The sequence below is a fragment of the Solenopsis invicta genome, chromosome 5 (assembly GCF_016802725.1).
Source record: "Solenopsis invicta isolate M01_SB chromosome 5, UNIL_Sinv_3.0, whole genome shotgun sequence".
NCBI classification, from domain to species: Eukaryota; Metazoa; Arthropoda; class Insecta; order Hymenoptera; family Formicidae; genus Solenopsis; species Solenopsis invicta.
The window spans coordinates 25,651,715-25,673,810 of NC_052668.1; the positions used below are offsets into that span (position 1 = coordinate 25,651,715).

Sequence of the window (22,096 nt, forward strand, 5' to 3'; positions counted from 1 at the left end):
GAAATTGATAATTATTGCTTATCTTGAATTTTATAAATATATAAGATATATTTATAAAAATTCTAAATATGCATAAATATAAAACTCAAAAAAGAAAAATAATATCTAAATTAAATTACAGACAATGGCTTATAAAATTGATTTAATTACGTTAAAAATTATATGCAAAAAAACTAATTTGGTTAAAATTTACTTTAATATTAAATTAAAAGTTAATTTTGAGAAACATTATTTATATTAAATTAGAAAGTTATATTTGTTAAAAGTTATATTACTTAAAACAATTAAATATAAATTTTCAAATAATTTTATTATTTTATATATATATTAAATGATTAAATAATACTGTTAAAATATTTCTTATGTGTGTGAATGTGTTTATTCTTTTTTAACTCTTTTTACATAGATAAATTTTTAATTTGGGAAAATAGTTAATAATTTTACGTGTTTTAAAAATAAATAATTAAAACAAAAAATTAAATCATCGGAAAGTAACTAAGTTAAGTGCTATTTTTTTTATTTAACTTTGAACTTTAACTTTGAATATTTAACTTTAAACTTTTTATTAGTTATTACTCAACCTATATGTATATACCTTGAATGTAACTTTACAATATTATTAAGTTTTTTGAAATCTTTTTTGTGTTTGATTAAAAAGTGCAAGACACTCACCAGTATATAGATGTTATTGAGACCTCTTTATTGTAATTCATTTGGAGATAATAAATACTTTTACATAAACGTAATCAGTGTATGGAGTGATAGTCCGTATACGTCAAAACATATGCTTTTTGATAATATAAAAAAGATTTCACAAAACTGAATAATATAGTAAAGTTATATTTAAGGCTAAAAATTAATTAATTAAAATTTACAAAAATTATAAAACTATTTCATTTGTACGTAGTCATACTTCATTGTACAAACACTTTATTATTTTAATGTTAATTATTAAATTAGTAATTATTTTTATTTTGAGCATTTTCGCGACACGTGCCTGTCGCGAACGTCGAGGACGTTATAGAATAAATTTGTATTTGTGACAATATCATCAGTAACGTTAATAATAACTTGGGGGCGTAGGGCGCACACATTCACATACACATGCATATTTGCATACAAAAGTCTTATTATTCATATTAGATGTATTAAATGCATTGTGCTTGTAAATTGGAATACAGAGTTACATTACCGTTTATTATTTGTCAGTCAACGTGTCGGTTGCTTCGAAATATATCTCGCTCTCTTTTTCTCGCGAGAGAGAAGAGTTAAACGTCGCTCGTGTTTGGCTATTCGTCTTCGAATATTTTATTGCCAGTACGCGGTGCTTGAAATACCTTATGTCTGGGCGACTAGGCATAGTGCCCATCGACGTGCTCGCAGCCCTGATAATACCTCGCAAAGCCTTGAGCGATAGAGACGGGTCGTCTTCAGTCGAGGGAGAATCAAACCGTGACGTTAGATCGCTTCTCTAAGTTGCGAGGGAATTTCAAAATCAATATAATCTTAGTTACCCAGTGGTACTGTTATTTACACAGCGCTCGTGCACATAACATGTTTTAAGTTACTGAACAATTGTGATTTCTGAAAAGCGAAGAACTTGTGAAGGTACGTATTTAAAATTTTAAATAATTACGTCAATTATTATTTTATTGTGATTGATATTTCGTTAATATACGCGGAGGTAGTAATGTTAGTAATGCATTTGAAATTGCAAATGAACGAATTCTCGTTCCAATAATGGCGTAATCTATAATTGAATTGTCCCTGTGCTAAATTGGGAGATAATTGTCTTCTCTTTTCGATAGATATAGAATAGGTCATTAAACGCTGGTAAAATCCATCGCGGTCGGGTTTAATTGTTAGCGTTTGTAGTATACCCGGTTTATTAATTACAATACGCGTTATCTCCGTTTGTAATATCCTAAAATAATAGTTTACACGTGTTCTTTGACGGGATGCAGTTACGTAACCAATCGCGAACCAATGTGCTTGCGCTCGAATCGCCAAAATACTCGTACGTATAACACCGTGCATTACATAATCACAATAGCTGTAGAACACATAGAATTATTTTTAATTGGCCAAGCAATTTTTTATCTCACTTTGTGTACAAATTTTGTGTTAGAACAAATTAATTTTATTTATTTGTCGTAGAAATGTGTGTTCGACGCATTCATTTCCTCTTGTTTGTTTTAGTTTTGACGATGGGTCGCAGAAAAAGGAATCCGAAAAGGATCTTTGACAATCAGAAAATTAGCATTGATAGCAAGGTGGCAGAAAAATCGAATTCCGACGGAAAAGAGACGACGGAACAAAGAGAGGAAGCTCTTATTGCCGAAGCCGCGATCGACGTTTACTCTCGTTTGAAATTGCCACTCGTGCACCCGATGCAGCAGCGACGATCGTCGGATGAGAGCGACGAGGAGGACACTGTCGAGTTGAACTTCTGGCCACGTTTTGTCTTCGTGTCGAACCTATGCCTGATCTGCATGGAACGGTCGAAGGAGGCCTGCGAATCTTGCGGCATGGTTTCTTACTGCACCGTCCAACACATGAAGCAGGACCGGCCGAGACATCGCGACCTGTGCAAAGTTCTCACCGAAGTCTGCGCGAACGGAGATGGCTTGTCGTCACTGTCGGAGCTCAGCGCGGACGATTATCGCGTTTATCGACTGACATTGATCGAGATGGTGCAGTGTCGCTTGGACAGGCCTCTTCAGCTCTGGGAAAAGGAGATTCTTCTTTATCCTCGCGTTTGTTGCGAGTGTCGTTGCTTCTCGAAGGTTCTGAAATGCTGTCCGGCGTGCGGAATCGGCTTATTCTGCGAGAATCACGACGGCAGGCACGAACAGTGGTGTCGAGATTTTCAGGTCTTCCGCAGGGTTCTGTTCATGCAGCACAAAAACGGTTACACGGTGCCCGAGATTCCGGACACCTTTCAGAAAACGCCTCTTCATTTACCGGACAATTTTGATCTGTTAATAGCACAGCTTTACGGTCGCTCGACATATTATTGCAATATGGATTCCTACACGTACTGCAGTCTCTCACATATATCGTCTGTTCCATTGACAGCTTTATATTCCATGCAAATTTCTTGTCAGAATTGGAAAACCATTGATACTCTCGTGGTTCACGTGATAGGCGCCGAGTTTCAGTTCGAGTGTGTAAATCTGCACGTATGGGAGAAACTCTTTCTGCACCTCCTTCCAAATTTAAAGCGTCTCAAGTTGATGTTCGTTGGCCCGGAACTAAGTCTGCCAGAGGTGCCGTTAGACCTGTTGACCGCTGTGAAGATCTGCTCGACTTGCAAATCGTCCGGTCGACGAATAAACGTTTCGTTCCATCCTAAAAAATTTTATCACGATTTCTGTCGTTCCAAGCAGTTTATAGAACCGCATCTCGTGTGTCTCTTCAACCCGGGTCTTTATCGGCAGACTGGTTTTGATGGCAAGGACACGTGGCCGGAGACGATACGAGAATTCTGTAAAACGAAAGTTCCCGTTTGCGTGACGTCTTACACGAAGCAGGAAATTCCTCGAGAGATGCTCAGGATAAAATCGATCGCTGATGTAGAGACGATTTTGGAGCCACGAAGAAATTCATTCGCTTCGATCAAACCCGATAGAAATTTCGTCAGTGACGATACGGTGCCACTTATCTATAAAAATTATTATCTTGCTATCGTTAGAGGGAAATCATGAATACAATTTAAAAGAGATATTTTTTTAAGTTATTTTACGTTTAATTTCGTACAAATATCTTCCTAGAATATTTTACGTTTGTTTTTACATCTTTTGCAATTTTAAACGCTATTTTTATTTTATATGCAAATGTATGTGAAATTTATAAAGAGATATAATCTAACAATCAAAATACACAAAAAATGATTGTATATTGTAATGTAAGTTGCCAAATTTAATGTGTACTACAATATATAATCACTTTTTGTTATTATGTCGTAATCCTATTTTGAATTGGGTTAAATTAATAATTAAAGTCTATTAAATGATTCATTGTTTCATTATATATTTATTTATATAATTATGACATAAAGTTTATAAACAGTATAACGAGGAACTTTATTCCATCTATAATCATATATTATAATGAAAATGTTTTATCAGTTTGTAACAAAACATATTGATACATTGCGCTAGTATATACATAGATTTATATTTATTTTATATAAGTAACGTGTTAAAGTACATAAAATATAAAATTATTCCATTTCTCTTATATTTCGAAGGACGATTTTTTAAATTACAGAAGCTTATTTTACGTATCCTTGTATTTCGTTAAAATCTCATTATAAAATATTAAAGAAAATTTTATCGTGATAATTCAACGGTGATATTATTTTTTTTTCTGAAACATGGTAATGTGTTATGTTACGAAGACGTAACGGTTATTAACACTTTCCTATCATTTCGATATCCTGTAAACCTGTGTTAATATGTGGATAATGCCGCCCAAGAGTTTCTCCATGTTTGAAAATAAATTCGTCATCGTTGCTGTAATAATGCAAAAAAAAAATCATCGTGTTACTTATGTTAATATAAAACTCGCGATATATAAACACCGCGATTATTTGCTGAGCTCTAGACATCACAATAAATAAAATTATAGACAATAATATATCATCAAAGTGTAATTACATCTATGAGAAATGATATAAAGAGATTGCAGAAAACAGAAAATGATATAAAGAGATTACAGAAAACAGATGTGACGGTATTTGTGATCCCAACTTGTTTAGTATATTATAAAGACCGCAAGTGTGCACCGCAAAAGAAATCTTATCGCGTATCGTATATCATGATCTGCATTTAGAGTTATTCCTTGGTAAAGGAATAAGGAAATGGTGTCTATTAAATAAATATTATTTGTACTTAAATATTATTTGTACCAATTACTGGAAATGTGAGTTCTTTTCGCGGCGCATCATCATTTATCTGGCTACGAACAGAAAATGCCATAACGTTTTATCACAGCCATATAAAGATCGCCGTAATCAGGAAAGTTATTATTACCGCAGACGGTACCGCGCCTTGTCCGGATGAATTTTTCCTAAGGTTTTGCGATACCGTATTGACGTCGTAAAAGTAACGATGGTAAGCGCTGTCACAATGAGACGGCCAGTCTTTCAAGCATGCCGCATACGCCACGGCATGAGCAATATAATTCTGCTCGAAAGTACCTCGGAACAAGTGCGAGTAGGGACCTGCGAAAGATATAAGAAAATAAGTTAATAAATAAGTTAAAATGTAATTTCACTGCGACATTAATTTTTTAGTCCTTAAAGTAAGAACTTTTAACTGCTTTGTCGTACGGTGAAAATAAGATTTTTATGTCATCACTGTATAAAAAAAAAAGGTTCTTAGGTTTTTGTTACAATTTTAATATTAAGATTTTCAAGATTGCTAAATACAAATATAATATCAGAATTTTTAAATTTAAAATGTCAAAAAAGAACAAATTGAAGTTGAAGAAAGATTGACATCTCAGGAAAGCTCGCTGAATCAAAATCTTATGTCAGAATGTCAAAAGTTAAATTTATACGTACAGTTTGAGACTAAAATCAACGAAATCGAATTACAGGTTTTTTATAAAGCTACGAGTAAATTTGTTGCCAACTAAAATTTTCATAACTTTGATTATTTCAAATCGATTCCGGATTTTTTAATAAATTTTCGAACATATGTAAGAACAATTTGTAAAATTTTTATTAATTTTTTAATATTTTATAAATAAGTAGTAAACATTCTTAATTTTTTACTTTCAAAACGCAAGGAAAAGTATCTCAAGACATTTTTTTCATTCTTCATTTTTTTCTTATAAGCGACGCATTAATCAAATTAATTAAAAATTAGATTAGTGACATTATAAATACGTATAAAAAAGCTTTATGACAGAGAAAATATAATTTTTTCATAATATAAACTGTTTTTTTTTCTTTTTTCTTTAACCAGCATAAATATTATTATTATTAGCAGAAGTTTATCAGGAAAATAGTTTTATTACCGGAGGCATACACCCCGACATCTTCTCCGCCGTGAGACTCGTCTTTGAGGTATTTGCCAGCAAAGTGTCTGTAAAAGGGTTCGTTACGATTCGGATCCTCCTCGACGCTTCTCCAGGTCTCGTTAACGTTGTTGCTGTCGTTTCTTCGATGATAGAAGAAGCCCGGACCGTTAGCGTAGGAGAGCGTTTCGTATGCTGGTTGGTCAGAAGTTTTTTTGGTGAAACCTAGGATGTCATGGCCTCTCTCGGGATATCCATTCAACGTAAATGAATGCGAGTGATCAGCTGTGACGATGATTAACGTTTCCTTCATATTTAACAGCCTTAGAGCCACTTTAACTGCCTCATCGAGCTCGTACAACTCCCGCATTGCCAGTTGCGCCCAATTACCGTGGTGAGCCGTATCGATTTTGCCACTTTCGACCTGAAAGATTAAAGAATAGTTAGAAAAAGAGAAGCTATCAGTTTAGCTGTCTCACTCTCTCTCCTGTTAATATTCCAATTTTAAATTATTCTCGATGCTTTGAATTATTCACGATACTTTAAAATCAGAACAAGACTGCTAGACTCTCGAATTATGCGTAGTATTATGCGCTCAAATGGCACGACCTCGACGAGTATCCGGGAAGATGAAGCCTAGGGACAAATGGTTAAGAACGCATTACACGAAAATGGTCATTAACGCGTAATTTGCATAGGAATCGCATCATCGTGTATCCGTCAGAATTTCTTGATGTGTAGTCTTGATTTCGTTTTATTAATGTCATTTTAATATTCATCGTGTACGTTATCGTATAATGCCCGTTTGGCGTAGCAATCTGATTTACATTTGATACTTATAAATATTCAGTGCCGTTTAGCAACGATTATACTGTCCAACAAAAAACTTGTGCAGAAATAAACGTTACGTTTCTCACAGTTTTTTTTTCAGGCGCTGAATATCTCATTGAATTACTGTATTATGTCATAGTTTCCAGAAATTTGTGGTTAAAATTCTAAACAAGGAATATCTTAGTGTATTTTGTCTTATGATATGCATTTGGAGAATCAAAATTAAATATGTTAAAATTTTCAGATCATTAAAAAATGTGTTGATTCTGGCTAAAAAGTTATTCATGTTTAATACGTTTTTATGAAATAATACTATTTGACTCGTGAAAAAAGTTTTGGAACTAGCAATATGTAATATTGAGTTCAAATAATTTTTTAATAATTTTGAATAGTTTTTTTACGAGTCCAATAGTATTTTTCTATAAAAGTGCGATCTATTAGATCAAATTTGCTACTTACATCAGCTTATTAAGGTTTTATCAAATATTTTTAAATTGTGTTAATTACTTTTTTACACTTTTAAATTCAAAGTAGAGCAATTTAATGAACGGAATTATATTCAACATCCGATAAACGACGGAAAGCGACTATCGTTGTTTTTATCGAAAGCGAATTATTTTTGCTGAACAGTGTTACTGACCATTAGCAGAAATCCATTTTTGTTTTTCTTCAGCAATTTTATAGCTTGCGTCGTCATATTCGCTAGCGAGGGTGTCTCGTCAGTCTTTACGGAGTGAAAGGGCATGTGGCCAGGCGAGAAAACACCGAGGATGTGCGATGTGTTGCTTATGTCGATAGACATGAGGTCTTGCATGTTGGTGACGGCCTTTCCCTTGGGATGTTTCTCTTGCCATTCCTTCACTAAGTTTCTGCCATCAGATCGCAGGCAGGAGTTGGAGTCACTCGAGTTCATCTTCAAGCCCATTTGTTGTGCTCCGCCACCCAAGATAACCTTTCACCAGACATGGATTCAATATTAGATTTAAATTGTAATACCAAATTTTGATTATTTTAGACAATAAGAATAACACACTCGTTATGTAACATTAATATTGTTGAGTAGAAAATTGTAACTAATAGATTTGATATTTGCTGCAAACAAGTTTGCTTACTCGGTTTTCTAGTATTTTTTTAAGATCTACGTTTTAAGAATTATTTTAAGATCTACGATCTCATTAAGATAACACATTCGTTATATAATGGTTATATTATTGAGATATTATTGAGGAAATTATAACTAACAATTACATAATTGTAATTTGATGTTTGCTGGGATAGTTATACTGTATTTCACATAGTCAATCTTTTTAATAATTTATAATGACAAATAATCATTGTTTTCGACGATAATTTTTATTATTACATTGTCATGCTTTATCGCATATCAATTACACAATTTCGATTTGCCATTAATTTGCTAGATTTAGAATTATCTTCATATTGATCTTTACGTATGTGAAAATTGTAGAAACGTGATTACCTTAAACTGATTTCCTGGTTTATCCTCAACGAGTTGTTTCGCGATGTCTTTGACGCAAAATTGTTGATTCTTCGGTACTGCGCTATCGCATTCCCAATCTCGATGATTAATGTGCGCGTAAAGTCCCGCCGGAGTGGCATGGGTGATACGGGTGGTGGTAACAAATCCTGTTAATTAATCGCGCACAAATTACTCCTGAAATTCGCTTATTGGTCTTCTGAGCAGTAACGATAATGATTGGGATTAAAGCTTTAGTAATTTACTAGATTTGGATTCTAAATGACACGATGTAATGCTATAATAAAATAATATCTGATATAAAATAAAAGATATCTGAGATATAAAGTATGCTTATTATCTTAAGAAAAAAGATTGTTTCATTGAGTACATTTTTCAACTTGATTAAATTTTTTCAGTTTTAAGTATTTATGTATTTAACTCAAATACATAAAATACTTGACTTTTAATTTAAACATTTATATATTTAACTTAAAAAAACATAATTACTTGAATTGAAGAAATTTAATCCAGTTGAAAATTTTAGTCAAATTATCAACATTTTTTCAGTGTATATTACATTGCAATTTGTAAGCAATTTAATGTTAATGTGCATACGCTGATTGTATGCTGATGATTTATTTGCACGAAGCAACGTAATGAATAAAAAATGGCCACTAGCGAAGGTTAAGGTACAAAACGAATGCGTGAAATACTAATCGAGTCATGTAAAAAGCTTCCATTATTTTGTCAAAGTAGAAATCAGTCACGACTGACCGATTGTCCGCGACACGGTGGAAGGTCGGCTTATGACCTTCTGGTTTATTGAGTATACTTTCACTGTGTATGACTTTAACGAGGTCCACTCAGTACCAACACTTATGTTAATAGGTGAAGTAGCCGATCACGCGTGACACGTGTTCTCGACAGAATTGATACTCATAATTGTATGAGTACAATATTTGTATTCAAGTGTCGTTTCTAAAAATATCTTTAATAATAAAATTAAAAAAAAAAACTTTCTCAAATCAAATTTCATACGCTCTCAGCACAAGCGCGTTTTTAAGTCTTTGAAAAATGATTATTTATATAAAAATAGAATAAATATTAATTTCATTACGCTGGAGAAACAAGTTAGTATCAAATATATATAAATTTTTTTTGTCAAATTAAGTTGGAATTATTAGTAATATTTCAATTCTTATTCTTTATTTAGAATTGTAACTAAATACAAAGTGCTTTATTATAAGTGAAATTGTTACTTGTGCTACACACGCATATAAAATAAATAAATTTTATGTATTGACAAGCAAATTTACGAAAATAAACTAAAATATTAATAGCATGTTTTTAGCAGTCCATATGATTATGCGTACAATTAAATTTGGCTTCGTAAGCTTACATATCATTGATAAAGATTGATAGATTTGTTATCTCAATATTGCACCGTGTAAAAAACGTTTGCTTGGTTAACGATTAGTTTAATCGACAACAATCGGCGATGCATGAGATATCGGTTTTTTCCTGATTTACTTTCAAAGAATGTTTAAAATACTTGAATCTAAAATCTGTGTCAAGGTATGATCTCGCCGTGTTACACGAGTTATGACTCTCTATTCGAAATTGATCAGAATAGAGTTTCAAACGGTAATTAATGACAACTCTATTATCACAATCGAGTTCTTAATTAGTTTTCTCCCGGTATGATTGCTTATAATTCAAACGAAATATTCAATCTTTAAAAACTTCCTTAAAATACTTTCTTACTTAAGGATGTATAGGACATTTTTCAAAACATTAAGAAAATTATGAAAAAAATATAGATTGTTTTATGTTGTACTTGAAAGTAGTAGAAAAAATTTGGCGGCGAGAGAGAAAGAGAGAGATTTTCTATTTGGATAAAAAATTATTTAAATAAAAAGTAAATATATATATATATATATATATATATATATATAAAACCTCTAATATTATTAATAATAAAATAAAAAATAATAAAAAAATCTGACTTTTTTTTATTTAAGTACTTTAAATATTCAACATGATTTATGTAAAGTTTCATTGGAATACAGAGTACTGTATAATAAATAAAATTTATTTATTTACGAAATAACTAAACAAATAATAAAACCGTGCAAATTATCTTAAATAATTATATCAAATTGAAATTTTTCTAAATGTTGTAAAAAAAATTTAATTTAACTTAAAATAACACTCAATACTCAACGAAATTCAAAAGAATTGGTTTTATAATATTACTAAGATTTATAATATTACTAAATCATAAGAAGCCATGACCAATAAGTTAACACAATTATTCCGCATAAAACATATCGAGAACATATGTTAGTCAAATTTGATAGAATAGAAGTCTCTTGGAATTATTGTTATTTTTCGTCTAACATCTCAAAGAATCCAGATGACAAAACGTTGAAAGAAATGTTGACAGAACTGATTTCCGTTTTTTAACGAGATATAAGTTAATAATTGGAAGGGGTAAGAAATTAATTATGAAAGGATATTAGTTTATTGGATTATACTGAAGAAAAACAAGTAACGCCCGAAACGTTTGTTATAATAATGGAAGAGAGAATAAATATAAAAAAAAGTTTTTACCAATTTTGAGTTGAGTTCAAGTATTGACTGTTGTTTTAATTTGAATTGCGTTTTGCCTAGTTGGTTAATGTAGAGCGAAAAAAATTTTTTTAAATATTAAATAATTTAAAAATAATTTTAATAACAAATAGAATAAATAAACTATAATAATATGTAATAAATAAAAATGTAATCTTATTCATACAACTCTCATATGTATATAGTTTATTTAAAGTGTTAAATATTAAACACATTCCCAAATTTTATTTACTTTGCAGGGATTGTATATCCGATACATTTTTAACGAAGCTAAATGTAAAATAAGACAATCTTGAAAAATTATTTATGTAAAACTAAAATAGGTCGGCAGATCTTGAATCTTTTAAGGTTAATAGGGCAAGAAGATATGATAAACTTTAAAGATTATAGCTCTCACCAGTGTCCATGCCGGATTGCTGTGCCCAATCGGCTACTGTCGTAACTTTGCTTAATTCGTTGATTTTTGGGTCGCACTTGCTTGTCTCAGCCCTGCCATCCAATCCAATAAGTCTATATTTAGTTTTCACACCAGAAAATATGGCAGTAGCCGTCCCCGCGGAATCCGGTACTTGCTTGTCTACATTGTAAGTCTACAAAAGCGTGATAATTATGAGATTGTAGTTTTATCTACGTTATATATATGGAGAGACAGATAAAACTGAAATTCTACCAAGGTTAATAACATTAAGTGACAAACTAAGTTTTAGACCTTTGTGCTTAATTTCTTGGAAAATAAAATTTGGAAATCGACATAGTAGCATTGTTATCAGCGGGCAATTTTGTGAGTTTATATTTAACGCGTGATATAATTTCAATAACGAGAGTCGATTTAAAGATGTAATCTTTCATACTTTATTGGAATATATGTATTATATATCGAATGTTTTGAAGTACGAAATTTTATCAATATCATTAGAGCCAATATAACATTATCGTTTCCGGTGTAGCATGATAAATAAATTAATTGCATCATATTAATGTCGAGATAAGTTAACGAATTGTGCAATCCGAAATTTGGCAATGGAAAGATCGACGGAGGACGTTAATTATAATGCGGGCATCGCGTTTGTCGTATTTTCTTATCGAGGATAGACGCGGCGTCCTTATCAAAGACGCGGAATTAAGTGGCTTAACGTGACGGGATTTCCCAATATCGTCGCGCCTCTCTCACGAGACCGCTCTCGAGATTGAAGGCACGATCGATGCAATTTAAATGTTTACCTTGGCGAGGGCGGCGTTCGGGAACTTCTCGAACGCGAGTTGGTATTCTTCACCGCTGTGACCGTGGAGCTGACCTATGTAGATTCGGCCGGACGTGATGGTAGACAGGCCCATACCGTCCCCGATGAAGATGATTACGTTTTTGGCACGGCTCTCGTTGTTCTGTTCCGTTAGGATCCTGTGCAGGGTCTCTTGGCCGGACTTCAGCCAGAAGGACATATCTGATGAGAGATCAGAATTTCGCTTCGTTGCCAAGGAATATTATAGATTGATCGTGATAGGACGGATAGGACGGATTCGGTTTTGAATTTAATTCGAGTTTGAAAAAGATTGAAAAGGTGCTTGAGGGAATAATTAAAAGTATCCCCGACTATAATGTCGGTATCTTATAGATTCCCAAGTAGAATAAGTCAAAATGACATCAAAATGATTCGTGATTACTCGAAAAATGAATTTTAATAATTATTTTAGAACGGTTAAGTTCTAATGTTAAAGTCATTTTGATGTCACATGATGATCTTTTCTTTCGTTTGAGAATTTATAATCTAAAATGTATTCTTATCTATATAAAGAAAGAGATAAAGTGAAATTTGATTAGCATTAACGACATTAAAGAATATAAATTAAATTTGTTGACGTTTGTGCAGTGTGTTAATTAATTTTTTGGAACATTGAAGAATAAAATTTGGAAATCAAAATAATATTGTCGTTGTCTATGTTTTGTATTCACAAAAGCCATTTTGTGAGATATCTTTCTACATTGATAATTTGCTCTTACGACGTATAAATAGATTGGTATTTAATATCGGAGCGTATAAACTTCAAGCACGATCTCGATAACAATCAATGAAAAGTGAACTTCGTACATACCACGATTATTTTATCTACTTTCTATTATAAGACCAAATTTATGTAAATGGAATTTGAATGTCAAAGCAATCTGCTTTCTTTTAGAAATAAATCAACGAATAAGGTGCACTTATATTTTTGAGAATGCTTTTTGCAGTTTTTTATACTGCGTATTTAAAATTTATGTACATATAATTATCAACATCATAATTGTGCATTTTTTTAAAGCGTGAAATTTGGGACTTGTGTTTATGGTGTTTACTTGAGAATTTTGGAAGACCTAATTCGATTGTGTATGTCAATTATTTTATAATATGCTTATAGCAAACCTTCATAATCCGTGGATCCTTTACGTAGCGTTTCGGAATCTCGTAGAACCGCTACGATGCAAAGTAATAGAATGTAGAGCTTCATTGTGAATGTTTTTTCTCTGCAACATGTTACATAAATAATCCATCGTTATCATTTAAAGAAACGACTTACTTTTTTATATCTTACAATTAGTGATAAAAAAACTTTATTTCATGCAAATTGTATCAATAACTCAAATCTGTTAATGGAATTATTGTACTGACAAGCGAAAAGCTAAGAACTTTAGCAGAATGGTTAATTCATAATTTCAATAACATTTTAGTGTTATTTATTGTTACATGTGTGTTTATTATTGCACTTTTAATTATATATTATATAATTATAGCATAAAATTATATAAAAGCAATACTGATAAGTAAATAAGTGAGATGTTACACAACTATACTGACAATACTTTTGATTGTTATCAATGTTCGTGAAACAAACTAACAAAGTTGTTAATATAAATATCAATGTATGTCGAATAATAGATCAGTAAGAATAAAAATTAAGCCAAGTAAATAAAAAAATATCAAACAAATAAAAATAAGAATCATCAAAATAATCACTGTCTTTTGAAGTATTTATTCTATTCTTTTGCTTTTTGACATGTAACATTTCAGAAACTAATTTTTTTTTATAATTTGATCTTGAACCAAGAATTCTATTGTTATTCCAATTAATTGTATGTTTGTGTATTTTTTTATATGAATATTTAGAATCGTCCAATCTTATATTACTTTTATGTTCTATTCTTGTACCGATGTCTTTTTCTGTCCTACATAATTAGTACCGCAATCTTTGCAGTGTATTTTGTAAATTACATTATTATTCAACATACATTCATTTTTATCTTTATGCGCTTTTAAAAAAACTTGTTTAATTGGAACTAAATGGTAATTTGAACTAGTCTAGTAGAATGACTAGGAAGATCATGTGTAAAAAAAATCAAATAATTTCATTAAAATGTGGATAATCTCCATATAATTTTTAAACTGCTCTTTAAGATCAAATCATTAGTATTATCATGCATCTTTCAAATCCTAAAATTTTAGCCAGAAATTTTTGTACATTTTTTTTTCGATATTGCTCTATCTTTGAAATATTTTCAGGACTTTGTGACACTGCGTGAAAGATGAGATCTACTTTAAAAATAGGAATAAGTCTTCCAACTGTTATGTCGAAAGTGTTTTGGAAAGAATCAGAAATCTTTTCTTTTCTTTTAAAATATAAAAGACAGCACAAGAATATTAGAAATCTTAACATTCTACAGCAATAAATGCATTACGTGAGAGATATAGAAATAAAATGGTTATATCTATGGCCATTAAAGTGCTATTACTTCTGTGATTGATATCCGCAATACTGTGGACAGTATTAAGACAATTGCAAAAAGAAAAATAAATATGTTATTGGTATTAATCTCTATATTATGAAGTTCATAATTTATTTATTCTATTTTTTGCTCAATTTTACTACATTTACCTTTAGAAAAATGCGCTTTAATTAGATTTACTGTTTAAATTTTGCTTATAATCAATTATTTTTATAGTTAAATATTTTTTTATCTATTGTACTAATAAAAATAATCTAGAAGAAAAATAAATTTTTCAAGTTTTTTTTCTAATTAATAGATTGACTTCCACTATCCGTTAATCGTTATAGCAATAATTAAATTTGTTAAGAATTCTATTAAAATTCAACAAAATAATGTAACATGTAAGTTTTTTACATTTTGAAAAGTATTTAAATGCTGATTCACAATAATGCGGACATTGTCAGCAATGTAGTCTTTTACCTTACTGAGCCAGCATAAATCGTGGCTCACTCGACGCGATCAGCTGTTCCTAATTTGACGCGCCATTAGCTTTGCATTAAACGACCATCATACGTGTCAAAGGGGAACTGCACTAGGAGTCAGTTACCAAGCTAATACAATTACTATAATGTCAAATGTATCCTACTTATATCGGGGAGTCCTGGCTCCATTGGCTTTGTGCGATTCTACTTGTGCGCTTTTCTCACGTTTACATAAGCGTGTGCAAGTAATGTTCGCGCAATGATTCTGTTTGTATTTCTTTGTTTTTAAGCGCGACAATTATTGTATAACTACCTTTGTTATTATTTCGTTTGAAAATTATTTGGTTACGACATGAGTATAATTACACGCTGACGATGAGATACGGTTGTCTTTATCTTATACGCGATATTTCGAAATAATACTACTTGAGGCAGTTATTTGCTAACGAATTAAAAAGGAGACAGATGAGATTTTGTATATTATTTTTATACACTTGAGCATTAAACAGTAGTATGTGTATATGCACGTGTATGTGTGTGTGTGTGTCACTGGAAAAGCGTTTTTTTACATCATTTAAAAATCTGGTAGATTCAACCGATACAATTGTTTGAAAATTTATTAAACGTTCTAATTATGATAACCAGAGTTCTATTATAAGATTAGAAGATCAACTAGAAATTCTGCTTGATTTTACCAGAAACCTCAATCAAACAGGTTTTGTTAATATAATCGCATCATTTTTCTCAGTATTGTGTATGCGTGCGAGCGTGGGTGCATGCGTGTGTATGTACGTTGAAATATCTTACTATAATTATCATACTTAGGTATTTAATTATTATTTAATACTCAAGATAATTTTTATTTTTTAATATTAATTTTTTACATTAAGTTTTCTTTTTTTAAAAATAAATTTTAGAATATTTAAAAAAAAGTGCATTGAGCCTCATTTAAATAGAAATAAATGCTCTAACAATAATCGCTATTTTCGTCAGTTTGGGCTACATAGTTAGCGCTCTATTTTTTTAAATATCCGCTGTTAATAGTTTGTAATAATTCGGTAAAATTTGCGGCTAATTATTTTTACCTGTTACGCGATTAATTAACAATTCTTCCGAACGTTATTTGAATAGGACGTACGATACACATTGACGATATTAACGTGTGCATACGAACGGGGTCGCTCGCCGACCCAGTTTCTATCGTTGCGCCTCTTCCAAGCTGATTGTTCGAATCTTCTCACGTGCACCCCGAGATGCTGCTTTAATCTCGCACGCGGCAAATGGCAAAACTAAGTTACCACTTACCTTAGATATGCGGAGAACTTGGGATACGGCGTGGCACCGCGACGGTGTCAATTCGATTGGACCTGTCGATACGTCAATTCAACGATGACTCGGCAACGCGCGTCTTGAAACGTGACATCCTCGGGAATGAAGCGTGCGGCACAGCGAGCGGCGTCCTTTAAATCGCGTCGCGTAATCACTTCGCCACTTCTCCGATCGATCGGCCACCGATAGTACCCGTGACAAAATGCACGTCTGATTTCTTTTCGAATTGCGCGATGCGACCGGAAAGCGCGAGTTTAAAGCCGATGTGAGGATACCGGAGCGTGCCCGCCAGTGAGCCAACTTTGTCACTTTATATAGCGTTTCAAAGGCCGTGGCGGCACGAGGTGGCGAAGTGTGCAAGGGACACAGGCCATGCGGATTCTGCGTGTGGAAAGGGGGAGAGGGAGAGGAAGAGGAGAAGGAGGGAGGAGAGATCCCCTCGTATACAGTGCTAATCCGACCGCAATTGACTGGTTCCCTGCTATTTTGTCTTATATTATCGTTACGGATTCATTCTTGTGTAATGTCCAGAAAACATGGGGCATCTTTCTTTGTTTCGACGATGCTGCTAATCTTTCCATTTCTATCATAATTTTAAGCGATATAATAAAATTTAGCAAAGTTACACTCGACAGTTTTGGACTCGTGTAGTATCCAAATAGAGATCTTAATACATGTAGGTGAACATGTAACTTGGTCGCAATCTAAGTTTTTCTTATATTCATTAAATAAAAGAAAAGACAAAGTGCGAAAAAGGTATCTCTGAACTTTGTCTTTTTATTGGTTGTACTATAGTGAATTAGTATCGAGATAATGCGAATAAAACCGACACGATATCTTCATATTAAGGTTAATTGAAAAAATACGAGATCATTCTGTGATGTTATTTTTTAACTATGATAAATATTTCATATTATAATATGAAACTTTCTAATAATCTGAAATTTTTAAATTTTTATTTGTAGCTGTAATACGAAACATTCTAATAATAATCTAAACTTCAGATATTAAAAAAGAAATACAAATGGCCAGAAGTGCGGCTTGGATTTCGAGTATTTTTGCTAAGAAAAGGCACTTGATATGAAACGCTATGTAATCGTTAAATAACACGTTCCACGAATGCATAATGTTGACGTAATATCGTCGTTTCCTTAATGTAAAATACTGATATAAATCTATTGACGCATCGCATCTATTATTGTATCTATTTCTGATCATATTTCTCAAGAAAAAACATTATTCATATTATCATTATTGTATATTTCCGTTGACTCTTTATGACTTTTCCTTAACATTCAAATTCTCTCTACACCTGTTAAAACATATTATTGATATGCTTACAGGAATTAATTTTTTATTTAAGTATTCATGCAGTGTTAATAACACTTCCTAATAAAAGAATTCATATGCCATGCCGTAAGAAATTTTTTCAATTACATTAATTTTTTATTAGTAATTCTTGTTGTTAATAATAGATAAAGGAGGACAAAGTGGTATTGGGCCGTGCAGATATTATAAACATTTTTATTATCTCTATTGTTAGGTGAGGAATTTTAGTAATTACTTATGGAATTATTTTTGTTTAGTAGCCTGCCGTTATGTAGTGGTGTTAATATGCTAATACATAATAGTCGATATTTATTATAAGGCACTTTTACTTTCGAGTGTTTTAAAATTTTTTTAAGGTACATTTGAATTATCTTGAAAAAAAATTACATAGGAAAAGGTGGGGCACATTGTGACAGAATTTTTCTTTTGCTCCTTTTTTTTTAATGTAAAAGAATATTTGAATTCTTATTAAAGGAATAAGTTCCCCTTTTAACAGGAACAACTGGTAATTTTTTCAAATTTTAATCTTTGCAAACAATTGAGAAATAGCTATCATCGCATAGTATTCCATTTGTTACATACTGTTCCATGTATGAGGCACCAAGTGACATGTCTGGAGCAGTATGTGACAGGTCTAAGGTTGGATTAGTTACAAAGCTAGAAAAAATCTTTCTAATACATTTAAAGACATAATATAAAACAAAAAAATTAATTTTTTTATGTTCTAATATTAAAAATAATGCTTTTATCGACAGATGTACAAACACATTCTAAGTATAAAAAAATTATTAATATAACGAGATAGTATCAAGCACTATATTATGAACTTTTTGTCTAAATCTGGATAAAATATATTAAAATGAAATATTAAAAGATTAAAATATAATATCAAAATGCCTTTCTGAAAAAAAAATCTTTTTTTCTAATTATCTTTTTTTTCTATGTGTCATTTTTATTGCTTTTATGGATTTTCTCATCTTGTCTTTATTATGAACTCTATTCGTCTTTTTTCTCTGTATCAAACCGTGCTTGACTAATCCATAGAAAATAATGATAAAAGAGTAAATAAAAGTGATATTTTTTGATTATGTTTGATAAAGTCAAACATGTGCCGTGAAATAAAAGTGATAAAAATAAACATATTACAATGTATCCCAAGAATTACTGTCACATATTGCTCCAAAAATACCTTTGCCACTTAACTTCACGTAGACAGTGATACGAATCTTGCATTAATATAATTATAATGTTAAATAACTTTTCAAACTTTGCAAAACTGTAATAAACTATAAACAAAACTATAAACTGAAAAACAAATTTTTCGTCTGTGATTGGATTTCTTTATATTACTCCCGCCGTCATCATTTTTTTTTCACAGACTTCTGAAACTCCGTCAAAGTAACTTTCTTTGTAACGCTTTTCTTTTGAATGTGTCAATGTCGTGCTGAGTTTTGAAAAAAAATCGCTGTTACATAATAGTGCTCCGTGTCACAATTGTATTCTGTTTTATTCTTTTTAAACTTGCATATTATCACACAAATGTATGTGTACATTTGAGTATTTTTTTTTGTTATTTAATTTTTTGTGTACATACACATGACAGTACACATTTCGAATTAAACGAATTAAATAATAACATGGGATTTTGCTAATGTAGGCTTTTATGCGTTTATATTGATGTTTCAACAGGTCTCTTTTTTAAAGTCATAATTTTGAAGTAGTCAATAAGTTTGCAGTTTTACTAATGATAACATACATTACATGTATTAATTACTGCTAATCTATGGTTTACATTATCTGTATTATATATCCTCAATACTGCAGTCTATCTGTAGAAAGCTTATGTATATGTACATTCCCGCAATGTTTGCTCTTTATTTTGAATAAATATATAATTTTACAACAAAACATTGTGTTTTTTAATTAAAATCAATTTTTGGTAATGTATTCATGTAGGTTATGTTATCATTTGCTCTTCTTCTTCGATCCATTGCTCTCTAAATCTCGTAGAATGAAACAAGTAAAAATTGAGTATGTGCAATTTCTCGAATAATTTTTTACTGTACGAAATTTTCAGACTACGTAATTGCTACATTTTTACAAATAATATTTAATACAATAACTATGCCACGACTTTGAATCTATTGAATTTATTGAAGAACAGTTTGGTGACATTACAATAATTAAATTAAGTTTTCAATTTAAAGTATTGATTATTAATAAAGTTATTATATAAAATGTAAATAAGTAACCATAATATTATCCTCCTCCATTTTGTTATATATCAATGCCAGAAATAGATAATATAAGCTGCGTCGTTTATACGTTGAATTATTTATTTTTTTTAAATTTGATTCAAGATAATAGTTTAAAATCGGTTGTATCATTTATTAGAACGAGATGAAATATCAATGCCACTTGACGATTGTTCTTTTTGAATGTTGATAACAATATCAATTTGATACCTGTCACAGTTATTTAATTAATTAAAGAAAAATATATACAATATTTTCATTTCAGAGATTGCGACAGGGACAGTATTATTAAGGCCAACGTGACTGATTATTCATACCCTTGTGTCACATTCGGTGAGTGTAAACATACACTTATATTAATTCGATATATCAATGATGAAATTAAGGTGCAAAACATATTTATCAAATAAAAAATTGATTTATAAAATTGTTAAATAATCTTATCAATCATATCTCTATATGTGATATTCGTATTGTTCTATAATCACTAATAATAAAAAACTTATTTTTGTTTCAAAAATAAGAGTCTTAAAAGGCCTATAAGAGTTTTAAAAGGCCTAAGTGTTTTTACTGCGTTTACTGGGAAAGTAAAACAGATGACATTTCTTACAGGTTTCAAGATGAGCAATTTGGTGCTAGTTAAAATTACGTCACGCGATGGAAACACATAAAAAATTGACAATGAGTTGAAATCGAGGAAACGCGAGACGTCGCAGTTATTATTCACGAAACGCGTTGCTACCGACGCGGTTGGCGAAACACTGACAATCCTAATCGCTACGTTATACATATTGATAGCATGTATGTGTATTTCATGTTTCGCCTTTAAAAATAAACTATGTTATAAAAATGCTACGTTTAGTAGCGAAAATATCGTAGGTGCAAATATAATAGGTGCAAAGAAAAATTTAATGTGCGCTTGCACGACGATTCGCTGAGTGGGGCAAGCCATCTCGAACACGTTCGCAAATGCACGATCGTCACGTCTGATATTTTTGCTAATAAAGCATTTTTATAACATATATGTTCTATATTTTTATATATTTTTAATATCGAAACGTGACCTATGTACCATCAATACATGTAGCGATCACGAGTCATGCTTATCCCCGATTTAAATCCCTCATTTTTTTTTATGTGCTGCTGTCATATCACGTAACTTTAACTTAGCACAACTTTAATTTTAACTTTTAAAAAATAACGTTTATTTTACTTTCCCCAAGCACAGTAAATCTGGTTTTTTTGTAACTTCCTTCTTGCCGTTTATTATTTCACTTATTTAAATTATGCTAATTTAAAGAAGTTTCCTCGTGTGTCTGTCTCGTTTTAGCATTACATAAAAATTCCACATTCGCTGTTGCGTCTACAAATTCAGTGAATTAATTGTTTGATTCAGAATACGCGTAACTAATATTAAATTGCATTCCATTCAGTGACTAAAGAAAGAAAAATGTTGTATTTGTATAAATTCGCGCATGATTTATTCCGACAAGTTAATTGCAATTGGATTAATATAGCTTGTAGTCGTATTTCTGGATTTGTATCGAAAGCGCACAGAAAAACCTTCATATCAAATCAACGATGAATTGTTGGTTTGATACTAAACTTTTTTTGTGCGTATATTATTGAGGTATTGCTTGAGGAAGATTTTCTTTTTCCTAACCGCGCATTTAAATACTTGATGTAAATCATATAAAAAAGAGACGCCAAATAGCCACACAGATGACGACGATGTGATGGTATTATATAACACTTTCTGTTATATAAAAAGTTAAATAAGAAATAGAAATAAATTAAAAAGTGTAAGATTCTGCTTGAAAAGTTTGAAAATGTATTAGAGCTTAGATTAGAATGCTTTCTCAAGACTATGTCGATCATCGTAAAATGTTAATGACGCACGTTTCATCAAATTGTGCAACGGTGGGCTTATGAAGTGACAGAGCCTCATGTAAACAGGTATTGTAGTTGGCGCAACGAGATTCTATTAGCGTCA

General features: G+C 31.3%; 3 protein-coding genes across 4 annotated transcripts in view; 2 read left to right on the forward strand and 1 right to left on the reverse strand.

Moving 5' to 3' along the window:
- The window catches only part of LOC105195374, a 70,268-nt gene that overhangs the window by 39,485 nt on the left and 8,687 nt on the right, over positions 1-22,096 (forward strand). The gene's annotated exons all lie outside the window — the stretch shown is intronic.
- On the forward strand, positions 1,396-4,346 carry LOC105195284 (hypothetical protein). Its single transcript, XM_011160657.2, has 2 exons — positions 1,396-1,608; positions 2,200-4,346. Exon 2 carries the CDS (start codon positions 2,208-2,210, stop codon positions 3,705-3,707), a length of 1,500 nt encoding a protein of 499 aa, XP_011158959.1. The 5' UTR covers positions 1,396-1,608; positions 2,200-2,207; the 3' UTR covers positions 3,708-4,346.
- LOC105195283 (alkaline phosphatase 4) lies at positions 4,302-16,788 on the reverse strand. 2 transcript variants are annotated; one of them, XM_026130891.2, is made up of 9 exons: positions 16,496-16,786; positions 13,369-13,469; positions 12,191-12,411; positions 11,367-11,559; positions 8,339-8,505; positions 7,499-7,810; positions 6,028-6,451; positions 5,037-5,227; positions 4,302-4,517 (listed from the first exon to the last, which is right to left on the reverse strand). In XM_026130891.2, the coding sequence occupies exons 2-9, from the start codon at positions 13,451-13,453 to the stop codon at positions 4,509-4,511; spliced, it is 1,602 nt and encodes a 533-aa protein (XP_025986676.1). In that variant the 5' UTR covers positions 13,454-13,469; positions 16,496-16,786; the 3' UTR covers positions 4,302-4,508. The 2 variants fall into 2 exon arrangements, with proteins under 2 accessions (XP_025986676.1, XP_025986675.1); XM_026130890.2 differs by having other exon boundaries at positions 4,302-5,227; positions 16,496-16,788.

Coding starts and splice junctions, on each gene's coding strand:
- LOC105195283 (XM_026130890.2), bottom strand. CDS start 13,453: ATGAAGCTCTACATTCTATTACTTTGCATCGTAGCGGTTCTACGAGAT. Junction 11,560..12,190: donor CGAACGCCGCCCTCGCCAAG/GTAAACATTTAA, acceptor ACGCTTTTGTAG/ACTTACAATGTAGACAAGCA. Junction 7,811..8,338: donor AACCAGGAAATCAGTTTAAG/GTAATCACGTTT, acceptor GTCTGGTGAAAG/GTTATCTTGGGTGGCGGAGC.
- LOC105195284 (XM_011160657.2), top strand. CDS start 2,208: ATGGGTCGCAGAAAAAGGAATCCGAAAAGGATCTTTGACAATCAGAAA.